The sequence below is a fragment of the Passer domesticus genome, chromosome 7 (genome assembly GCF_036417665.1).
Source record: "Passer domesticus isolate bPasDom1 chromosome 7, bPasDom1.hap1, whole genome shotgun sequence".
Classification (NCBI taxonomy): Eukaryota; Metazoa; Chordata; class Aves; order Passeriformes; family Passeridae; genus Passer; species Passer domesticus.
Genome location: NC_087480.1, coordinates 17,585,933 through 17,596,683, shown reverse-complemented (window position 1 = coordinate 17,596,683; position 10,751 = coordinate 17,585,933). Strand labels below are relative to the sequence as shown.

Sequence of the window (10,751 nt, the reverse complement as noted above, 5' to 3'; positions counted from 1 at the left end):
CCAGCAGCGCAGCCCCCCACGGCCCCGTTTTGGGGAGGCTGACGGGCTCCGGGAGCTTGTTTGCCACCCTGATTAGTCAGCACTGCTAATTATAGCTGAGCTTTTCCTGCTCCGAGCTCCTCAAGCCGTTGGAGTAGCAGGGAAGAGCGGAGGTGCTGGAAGGAGGCTGGATCCGCTGGCTGCGGAAAAGGCGCCGGGAGAAATGGAATGTGGGGGAATGTTCCAGCAGCGTGGCTCTGAGCCTGGCACAGGGCAGGGAGCTCCTGCGTCTGCCAGCTCAGCCACAGCCTGCTCCCAGAGGAGTGGCAGCTGGGGTGGGTGAAGCTGGTGGGATGCTGCTGGGAGGTGGTGATGTTTCCCCAAAGATGTAAAGCTGGTTTTAATACTCGTGGAGGTGAAAATGGTGGAGAATTGGAGTTGTGGTTATCCCTGTGTACCACCAGTGTGCCCTTAAAGAGCAGCCCTTGTTCCAGCTTTGGTTCCCAGTGGGCTGGGCCTGGGACACCATGTCATTAATGATTGCCACCCCAGTTTTAACTTGTTACCCACTTGTTTTAAGCAAAAAAAGCACAAATTCCAAGGGAGGATGAGCCCCAGGTCAAGCCCTGCACCCAGAACCCCCACAGGGCAGTGCCACAGGAAAACCTGCCTTGTCCAGCACTGAGCTTTCTCCCAAGGGCCAAAATCCAAGGAGGATGATGAGGAATGAAGGTGGGAGACTTTTTCCATGCTGAACAGCATTCCCAGGTGAGGCTGGTGGCCTCTTGCTCTGTAGTTACAGCACCAGGCTTGTGTCTTTGCTTAGCTTTGATCTTTGCTCCTCTCTATTGAGTCTGTGATTTAAATACAGATAAACTCCTATGTCTAATATAGGAATATTCCCAGAATGGTCTTGCAGCTACTCAGGGAACTCAGAACATTGAATACAACTTCAAAAAGTAGACTCTCAAGCCTTGAAAACAGGGTGTGCAGTCCTGTCCTCTCATGTGCAACGGGGCTGCTCTGGGGACAGCAAGCCCTGGTTTAAAAGAGGCCAGATAATGTCATTTTTGTCACCAGAAAATCTCAGCATTCTTGGGGTACCCCAGCCGGTGCTTTGCCAATTCACTGCACCCCCTTGCACAGGTGAAACCCCCAAAAATCTCATTGGAGACACGGGGCTGCTCTTCCCTGGGCAGGGGGACAAGCAGCTCCCAGCAGTGGCTGAAATCCACTGGGATGTGTGTGTGGAAAGAGGGGTAACACCTGCCAGGTGTTCCTGTAGGACACAGGACAAACATCCCGGGATTGTGGCAAACTCGTGGTGGGATGTGGAGGGGAGGAGCTGGGAGGGCAGGGGCTGCCGTGGGGCGCCGGGTGTTTGAGGGCTCGGCAGGGAGAGGGCAGGAAGGGTGGGATGCTGCACGGAGCAGGGGGGCCGAGGGGTTTGGGATCAGCCGGGACCCTCTGGATCGGGCGTGTCCCTGCCAGGAGCAGCCCCAGGGGACAAGGGCCGGGTGCGTGTGCCCATCCTCGCCCAGCCCTGCTGCCGGTGCCCGGGCTGGGGACAGCGGGGACATCCCTGCTCAGCCCCTCCGCGGCCCGTCCGGGGTGGGCTCTGCCCCCACGCCCGGCCGGCGCATCCCCAGTGTCCCCAGCGCTGCCTGCCCGTCCCGCAGCCCGCTCCTGGCCGGGGCCGGCCGGGCAGAGCCGCTCCGCCGCCTCCCTCCCCGGCCGTGCGTGATTCCCGGCGGCGGGAGCGAATTCATTCAGCTCTCGCCGGGTTCTCCGCCCCTTGCGCTGCCGCTCGGTCACGCGGGCCCAGGTAAATGAGGATTCACGTCCCGGGGATGGGGCTTGGCCCGATTAGCATCACAGATGCTCCAAATTGGGGCGGTTGGGTTCAGCCAGGATCGCTGCTGTTCACCTAAATATCTCTGCACATCAGGAGCTGGAAATCCTCCCCAGCGCTGAGCTGGCTGCTCCAGCCTGGAAGAGAGAGGGGGATGAACGAGTGTTATGAAACGAGTAGGAAAAAGGTGTAGCTGAAATCCTGCGGATCCAGGAGCTGAGCATCCCTGCTTTGATGATCCTGCTCCCAAGATGAATCACGGAGCCATTTATAGCTGGAAAAATAATCGTGTCTTTGGGATTTGTTCCTTTCCAGGCTGTTCCTCTCCCAAACAGTCGGGGAGGAAGCTCTGGGGATGGGTGGGTGCTGCGGTGAGGGGGACAGATCCCATACTCAGCGTCCTTGGGCAGGTCCCGATTCCAGCGGGCTCCTCCTCATCCCAGCTTTCCGCTGGCTGGAGGGAAGCCCGTGTGGGGCGAAGGCTCCGGGGCGCGGTGTTCCCTGTGGAGGGATGCCCCTGGCCCAGGCTGGGATCCCCGAGCAGCCTCAGCCGGTGCCGCTGTCCTGGGCATTGTCCTTGAGGAGCGCGGCCCCGGATCGCCGCCCTCCCCTCGCATCCCCGCGTCCCTCGGCACAGGCGGTAAAAATAAACCCTTCGAGCCGCCCGGGGCTGGCCGGTGCCCAAGCTGCATCCGCAGGACGCAGGTGCAGCGGGCCCGACCTTGGGGAGGTGCGCCGGGGCGGCGGGAGCTGAGGCTGATGAATGAACGGGGCGGGCGCGCCCGCGGGTGTGCGAGGGGATGTGGAGCGGGGAGCCGGGCTCGTTGTTATTCTGATCACAGCGGCTCTGATTCACAGACTTGGATCATGAATATAAGTGAAGACTTTGACGTCAGAGTTGAGATTTATCAGCAGATCCAATGGGGCAGGAATATTAAGTGCAAGTCGATGCCAGCTCTCTGCCAACGCTATTAGCGATGCTCGCCGAGGAATGAGGCTTCGCACCAAGGGCTGGAAGGACCGGCGAGGAAAAAAATAAAAACGGGGTGGGGGGAGCGAGCTGATCCTCGAGCATTAAAACCAGGTAAAACAACAACCCCCGGCGGCGCGGCTGCATGCGGGAAGGGGCGATGGTGGCGGCGGGGGATGGCAGCGGGCTGCGGGCACAGCCCCGACCTTCACACCCCGGCTGCCCAGCCCGGGGTGGGGATTCACTCCTCCGGGCACGGCAGGATGCTCCGCCGGCCGGGAGCATCTCGCACCAGCCTTTTCCAAAGGAGGGAAAGGCGGGGAGGAAGGAGAAACTTAACGTAGGCTGTTCCTTGCCGCTGCCTTCTCCTTCCATCAGCGGCTCCGCATACGGGCGCTGGCCTATTAATAGTGTTTATTTTTACTCACTGCACGCAAAAAAGAAAGGGCTGCGGGAGGGGGGGCTGAGGGGCTGCGCTATAAATAGGTAGCAAAGGTGGCCGTGCCCCGGGGAGGGGAGGAGGAGGGGGCGGCCGGCTCCTCGCCGGGTGCGCAGTGGCTGCGGACCCTGCACGGAGCCGGGCGCACGGAGGCGGCTGCGGGCAGCGCGGTGATGAGCCGTGCTCGGCCTCAGCCCGGCGGGAGATAGCGCCCAGGGGTGCGTGTGGGGCGGGGATGGGGGGCTCGGTGCCAGGGAAGCCGCAGTCGGGCTGGCGGGGATGCGGCGGGCGGGGGCGGCCCGGTGCGGGGCGCGGTGTCCCGGGGGTGCGGGGGGCTCCGGGCTCGGCTGGAGGTGCGGGCTCGGCGCGGCGCTGCCCGGGCCGGGCGCGGGGCTCGGCGGCTCTCCGGGGGGCTCGGGCTCGGTCCCTCACCGCCCCCTTCTCGCTCTCTCCCCAGCGATGCTGCACGGCCCCGCCGCCATGGGGGAGCCGTGGCCGCCGCAGCCGCAGCAGCAGCGGCTCCCGGGGCTCGGCAACGCCTCGGAGCCCCCCGCCTGGCCCTCGGCGGCGGCGGCCGGGCCGGGCACGGCGGCGCCGGGCGGCGGGGCCGCGGCCGCGGGGTCCGTGAGCCCCTGGGACATCGCGCTGTGCGCCACGGGCACGGCGGTGGCGGGCGAGAACGCGCTGGTGCTGGCCGTGCTGTTCTACACGCCGAGCCTGAGGGCGCCCATGTTCCTGCTGATCGGCAGCCTGGCGCTGGCCGACCTGCTGGCCGGGCTGGGGCTGGTGGCCAACTTCGCCGTGCGCTACCTGCTGCGGCCGCCCAGCGAGGCGGCGGAGCTGGCGGCGGCGGGGCTGCTGCTGGCCGCCTTCTCCGCCTCCGTCTGCAGCCTCCTGGCCATCACCGTGGACCGCTACCTGTCGCTGTACAACGCGCTCACCTACCACAGCGAGCGCACGCTGGGCTTCACCTGCGCCATGGTGCTGCTGATGTGGCTGCTGTGCCTGGGCGTGGGGCTGCTGCCGCTGCTGGGCTGGAACTGCCTGCGGGACCAGAGCTCCTGCAGCATCCTGCGGCCCGTCACCAAGGACAACGCGGCCGTGCTGGCCGTCACCTTCCTGCTGCTCTTCGCCCTCATGATGCAGCTCTACCTGCAGATCTGCAAGATCGCCTTCCGGCACGCCCAGCAGATCGCCGTGCAGCACCAGTTCATCGCCACGGCGCAGGCCACCTCCACCCGCAAAGGGCTCTCCACGCTGTCGCTCATCCTCGGCACCTTCGCCCTGTGCTGGATCCCCTTCGCCATCTACTCGCTGGTGGCCGATTCCAGCTACCCCGCGGTGTACACCTACTCGCTGGCGCTGCCCGCCACCTGCAACTCGCTCATCAACCCCATCATCTACGCCTTCAGGAACCCGGACATCCAGAAGTCGCTCTGGCTGGCCTGCTGCGGGTGCATCCCTTCCACGTTCTCCTCCAGACCAAGGACATCCAGCGACGTGTGAGGACTGAGCACGGAGCCAGAGGTGCTCGCTGGCTCTCCTGCTCCTTCTCTTTTCCCCCTCTGTCGTTATTGTCTCCTGCCGGGAGGAGTCCCCTCCCCGGTCAGCACATCTCGTTCCATGGAAAGATGGCCAAAAAGAGAGAGAGAGAGAGAAAAAAAAAAGGCAAAAGAGAAAAGGAAAGAGAGAGAGTAGAATGATAATGGTTTCCTTTAGAAATGTTATTTTCTTACACATTTTATTTTTTATTTAAAAACACAAAACACCAAAAAAAAAAAAAGAAAGAAAGAAAAAAAAGACAAAGCAAAGCAAAGGGATCCTCGCACGATGGCGTTTGTCTGCTCTCGGGGTAAGGAGCCAGGGGAGCAGCGGGGGGTCCCACATCCCATGGGAAGCCACAGGAGGGGGGCGGGCAGGGAGGTGTCGCGTCCCCCGGCGGGGCTGGTCCCCACGCGCGGGGTGGCCATGCCCACCCCCCGAATTCAGGGCCTGCGATGCTATGCAATAAAGGGGAGGAGAGCTCGGCCCGGGGAGCGCGGGCAGGGGAGCCGGGCTCTGCCCGCGCCGCTGGGGCCGGAGCAGCTTGGAGGAGCTGCGGCTGGAAGGCACTCTAGGTGTGGCTGTCGCAGGGGTGGGGGCGCCCAGGGAATCTTTCTCTCATTCCCCTCCACCTCCCCCCAAAATGTGGCCGGGGCAGCGCCGGCGAGGTGAGGGCAGCGGGGGTGCCCTGCACCCCAAAGCCCGGAGGCCAAGGAAGGGCTCTCCGTGTCCAGCCGGGCAGTGGGGTGTTGCTTCCCCCCCTTCCACGCGAGTTGTTTACATGGGGTGGGGTTTTCATCCAAAGAGGGCTCCGGGCTTGCTGGAGTCCCCGAGAGAGGAGCCTCTGTCACCGCGGTGTCATTGCTGATGCTGCCGCTTTACCTGGGAGAAGCGCCAGCCCCGACACCCCCGTGCTGTGTGCTGTGCTTTGTGGTGTCGGTGAGGCCGTGATGAAGTGTCCTTTTTCCTGTGCTTGCTTTTGGCCGGGGGGTGGAATCGTGCATTCACTGATAGAGGAAGGGAGACCCCAGCAATGCCCGGAGAGGGGGCAGGGCCGGGGTGGGACACCCGGGGTGGCTCCGGGCACAGGGGGGTGCTGCCCGGGGTCCTGGCATGGGGGGCTTGGGACACCCTCCAGCAGCTGGGTCTGGTACCCAAACATTCTGCTTTGCTGTGGAGAAATTGTTGTGATGTTGGAGAGGGACTTGGGCAAAGGTGAGCAGTGACAGGACACAGGGAACGGCTCCCACTGCCAGGGGGCAGGGATGGGTGGGATATTGGGATATTGGGTAGGAATTGTTCCCTGGCAGGGTGGGCAGGCCTGGCACAGGGTGCCCAGAGCAGCTGTGGCTGCCCCTGGATCCCTGGCAGTGCCCAAGGCCAGGCTGGAGCAGCCTGGGACAGTGGGAGGTGTCCCTGCCATGGCAGGGGTGGCACTGGGTGGGCTCTGAGGTCCCTCCCAACCTGTAACATTCCGTGAGTCTGTGATAGTGGAAGAAATGTTCTTGCTGTGTGTGGCTGCAGAGGGTACAGAGTCACTTTCTGGCTGGGTACAGGCAGATCCAGGTGGGTTTTGTCCCTGGGTCTGGCAATGAATCTCTGGCTCCTCAGAGCCAAGTGCACAAGAGAAAGCTCTGAGGTTCCCAAGTGTGCCTGGGCTTGGACTTTTTGTCTGCCTGTGAGAGGTGGCCAGTCTTGGAGTTTTTATGTTTTGTGGGTTTGGGGTTTTTTTTCCATTTCCTTTCTCTGATGAATACCTTGGAGAATGGGCAGTTGGCACAATGTGGAATCAGTGTAAGTTTTAAAGTAAATATATATGTAAGACTAATATTTATACAACACTTTACTCATTCTGTTTCTTCTGGTTTCTTAAGTGCAGCAAGGTCCCTGCAGTTCCTCAGTGTGAAAACTCAATAGCTTAAACCCTTTTTGAAACATTGTGAACATTTGAAATGTTTTTATACAACCACCCTAGCTAGAAGTCAGGATTTGTTTCTCTGGGCAGCTCATTTTGTATCTTTAGATGAAAGGTAGTTTAACTAATCAGCTCCAGAGAAACCTTGGCACAAAAAAAGTTGCATTTTCTTGGCTTACCAGTAAATTCCCCCTTGCTGAAGAGCTTGATTTTAACAATGTTCTTTTTGGAGTTTAGCTGCTTACATAAAATGTGTCTCAGTTTGAGGGATACACTGGTAAACTTCACCAAAGTCAAATGAGGACCAATGAAAAAATTCTCCCTGTGATTCTTTTCCACAGCAAGAGGAGAAAGATTTGGGATGTGAGGAGCTGAGCTGAGGACACAGCCCCTGCCAGAGTGAGGTTAAGAGCAGGTGGGGCTGTCCTCCCTGGGGCTCACCCAGACACTTTTAGAGCCCCTTTGGCACAGGCAAACTCTGAGTTCTGGTCCCTGAGTGCCCCGACCCAGCTCACAGTCAGCTCCAGGATGTGGCACGAGCCTATTCCATGCTCAGAATTCCTGTAAAATAAGGATCTCATTTCTTTTTGTGCAATGGTATAGCACCTCTCTCTTTGGGATGTTAAAGCTGCCCATGGAAGCTGCTGAAAACTCTTGTCAGGTTTCAGGAAAAGTCTTAAGAAATCTCCTCTAAAAAACCCCCATTTTGATAAATTGGCATTTTTACAGTCATTCCCCTAAATAAAAATAGTGCAATTTCCAGGTGTTGTTTTTGCTGTTTTTCCTCTCCTGTTTTATCAGAGGAAATGAGAAGTGAAGAAGAGGATAAGGAGGTTTAGGTTCACCTGCCACGCGTTGCCTTGTGGAAACCTCTGACCATTTTACTGCACCTTTCCTGCAGAGCTTTGCCTTTGTTTTGGTTTTGTTTGCCATAGAGAAAACCTTTTACTGGGAAACCTTGGAGTGGCAATGTTGGACATCAGGGGCTGATGGATTTTGGAGCCTCCCCATGCTGAACTCCAGGAAAGTGGATTTAAAACCTGAAATCACTTGCTGAGGCAGCCTTGCTGTGTGCAGGGTGGGAACGTCCTGGTGCTTGGGGCTGATTTTGGGGTGTTTAGGATGGAATTCAGGGCTTTAGGATGGCGTTCTGCTGCCATAAAGAGGGAGCAGCTCCCATGAATGTGATGGAATCCCATGTGGATGAGGCACCAGTGGTGAGGGAACCACCAAAAGCAAAATGGGGTTTCCAGCTGGTGGATGCTCTGTGGATTCCCTGAGGATCCAAAACTCGGTGAAAAGAGCCCAGCAGCCCCTCTCCACCTCCTGGGCACCACCAGAAGGACACAGAGCAACTGGAGTACATCCAGTGCTCCACGTTTCCTGGTGCTGGATGTGCTGGGAGGCCTCCTCCACCTGGGACTCTGTATCTCTGTAAAACTGAGGGCTCTGGAAGCCTCTGATTTAATGACTGTGCTTTTCAGCTGAGACGAGGGGATGGTGGCAGTCCTGCAAAGCACGGGGTCTTTGGCTTGTTGGGAATTTGCAGATGTCCTCTGATGTCCACAGAGTCCCCTGGGTGGGAGCTGGAGCTGCCTGGACAGGGCTGCTGCTCTTTGGTTGGGAACAAACCCCTCCCTGTCCTCACCCTGGCCAGGACCTTGCCACTGCATCTTCAAACTCTGAGCTTTTGATAAAGGATGAGAGGCCAGAGCCAGGCTGGGATTGGACTCTTGTCACTTCTGGACTCTCCAGCTGCTGGTTTGGATCCACAGCAGCAGAAATGGGCAGAAAACTGGTCCTGAGTAATTACAGGTGGCACCCAACCAGCCCTGAGCCTGTGGCAGGGATTAACACAGCCAGGGAAATGAATCCAGGCTTATTTACTGATTTATTTACAGGTTTCTGGGTGCCTTTGGCTTTTCCACCACAAGCTGGTGGCCAGCAGAATGTAGAGGTGAAAAGGTTTTGGTGCTGGTGCTTGGCTGGTTGAGTGGAGAGGGCGAGGAGGAAAGAAGGAGCAAACATTCCTCAAATACACTGTGACAAGGCCAGGGCCACCGTGGGGTGGGATGTAACCACAGCTGCCCTGAGGTTTGTGGAGATGTGCCAGGGCTGGGGGGAGCTTGTGCATTTACAACAAGCTCTCGTCCCTGCCCCAGCATGAGAAATTAAAAAAAAAAGTACAAAAAACCCTATTAAAATTTATAAATTCTACCAACAAAGCTGCTTATTTTGAGCAAAGTTTTATTTTGGGCTTTGTTTCCTTTTTTCCTTTTCCCTTTTGGTCAGTTTGGGACTCTGAGCAGTGAAAATGTCTCTCTTTAACCAGCTTCATGTCAGTAACCAGCAGTAAAGATTCCAAGGTCTCAGTCCTGATGTGGCAGCTCCAGTCTGCTCACATCAAAGAGTTTTAATTGAACCTGGAATGAACCCCCAAGAAACCATTACTGTTCTCATTAGGTGATGAAGTATCTCTTTCTTGTAAAAGCATCAAATTTGGGGTGGGCAGACCTTTTAAAAGGCCATTGGTACTCACTTGTATTGGTGTGTCCTGACCAGCATCAAGACCCACATCATTGCTAACGAAGAATTAACAGCTCACTTCTAATTGTCGGGAATAATTGTTGGATGCACATGGTATTTCCTTGTAATTCCTCTCAGCCTCCCCTCGTGGTGAGGTGAGGCAGCTCCACTTGGACCCTCTGTAGCTCTTCTGTTGTCAGTGCAGCTGCCCCTACAAGATCCCCCCAACCTGTCCCTGGATTCCCGGGAACAGAGCTCTGCCATTCCCTGGAAAACTGCAGCACAGAGCAGCACAGAGAGGAAAGGGGCTTTTCAGCAGGAACACCCCACTCTGAGGGCGCTGTGGGGCCCTTTAGGCCCTGCCTTGGAGGGGTGTGAGCTGTCTCCAGCTCCTTCAGGAATCCTGCCCAGTGCCAGGAGCAGCCGAGTGGGCTCCAGGGTGATCCCTCCCTGCTGAGGGGCACTGACAGCACCTCGTGTCCCTGGCCACTGACACCACAAGCACAGGTTTATGGTCTCACTGCAGGCTCTGGGAGCTGGAAAACAGCTGGAAAACAGCTGGAAAACAGCTGGAAAACAGCTGGCTCATCCTAGGAAATTCCAGCTGGGCAGGGGCTCCAGCCCTGGGCGCTGCAGCACAGGGACAAGGACAGGCTGCAGGCTGCTGTCCCTTGGGAGCAGGTCAGAGCACACCAGCCCCAGGATAGAGCATCCTCCCGGGACAGGGAACCCTCCAGCCCCCAGGCAGGGATGAGTTCCTGGTGGCCAAGCCCAGCAGGAACCCGGCAGAGGCAGAGCCTGCTCTGTGCTCACCCCTGGGGCTCCTGCCACAGCACAGACGGGGGAATCAATCACCCCATTCCCTGCCACCTGATCTCCCAGGAATGAGGCCACCCCACAGCAGTCAGGACAGCGCCTTGTTTGCTGTCAGTGCTGTCGTGAGCCTTTAAACTTGGGTGGGAAAGCTGATCTCAAAGGAAATGTACAGTTATCATGCAGTTATGGTCAAATCAAGCCCCTTCGATGCACTTTATGAACGAGTGAAAACAAATCAATGCTGTTATTGCACTGTATCTCTATTGTGTATAATATTATACATTCATCTGTAAGAGTAATTTATTTTTATTACTGTAAATAAAACTGTTAAAGTGATTTGTCAAGAGGTTCTCCAAAAATCTGGGGAGGGGGCGTGGGGTGAAATTAAAACCTTTGAAGATCTGGGCTGCTGTCCCAGGTATGTGCCATGCTCTGTGTGTTTGTGTTTTTATTGCAGAGTCCAGAGCAGGTCTCTGCCTTCCCTCACCGGGATCTCTGTTTCCCCTGGGATCAGGAGGAGCTGGATGAGCACAAGAGCTGCTGGAGACACGGAGGGGTTGGGAAGGAACAGCTCCTGCTGCTCCTCCAAGCACAGACAGAGCTTCCCCTGCCCTCTGATTGCCCAGGCAGTCAGGGATTAAACACCCTGGGGAATTAACTGATCTTTGAGGGCTTGATTCTCCAAATGAGGGTTTTTAGAGAGATCACAGCT

The 10,751-nt window shown here is 57.5% G+C and overlaps 1 protein-coding gene across 2 annotated transcripts; it reads left to right on the top strand.

Annotated features, from left to right (window-relative positions):
• Nucleotides 1–2,240: 2,240 nt before the first annotated feature.
• On the top strand, nt 2,241–10,375 carry LOC135304610 (G-protein coupled receptor 12-like). Of its 2 annotated transcripts, XM_064427216.1 has the most exons (3): nt 2,241–2,471; nt 2,690–2,915; nt 3,698–10,375. In XM_064427216.1, the coding sequence occupies exon 3, from the start codon at nt 3,700–3,702 to the stop codon at nt 4,744–4,746; it is 1,047 nt and encodes a 348-aa protein (XP_064283286.1). In that variant the 5' UTR covers nt 2,241–2,471; nt 2,690–2,915; nt 3,698–3,699; the 3' UTR covers nt 4,747–10,375. The 2 variants fall into 2 exon arrangements, with proteins under 2 accessions (XP_064283286.1, XP_064283287.1); XM_064427217.1 differs by lacking the exons at nt 2,241–2,471; nt 2,690–2,915 and adding an exon at nt 2,924–3,458.
• The last annotated feature ends 376 nt before the right edge of the window (nt 10,376–10,751 follow it).

Coding starts and splice junctions, on each gene's coding strand:
- LOC135304610 (XM_064427216.1), top strand. CDS start 3,700: ATGCTGCACGGCCCCGCCGCCATGGGGGAGCCGTGGCCGCCGCAGCCG.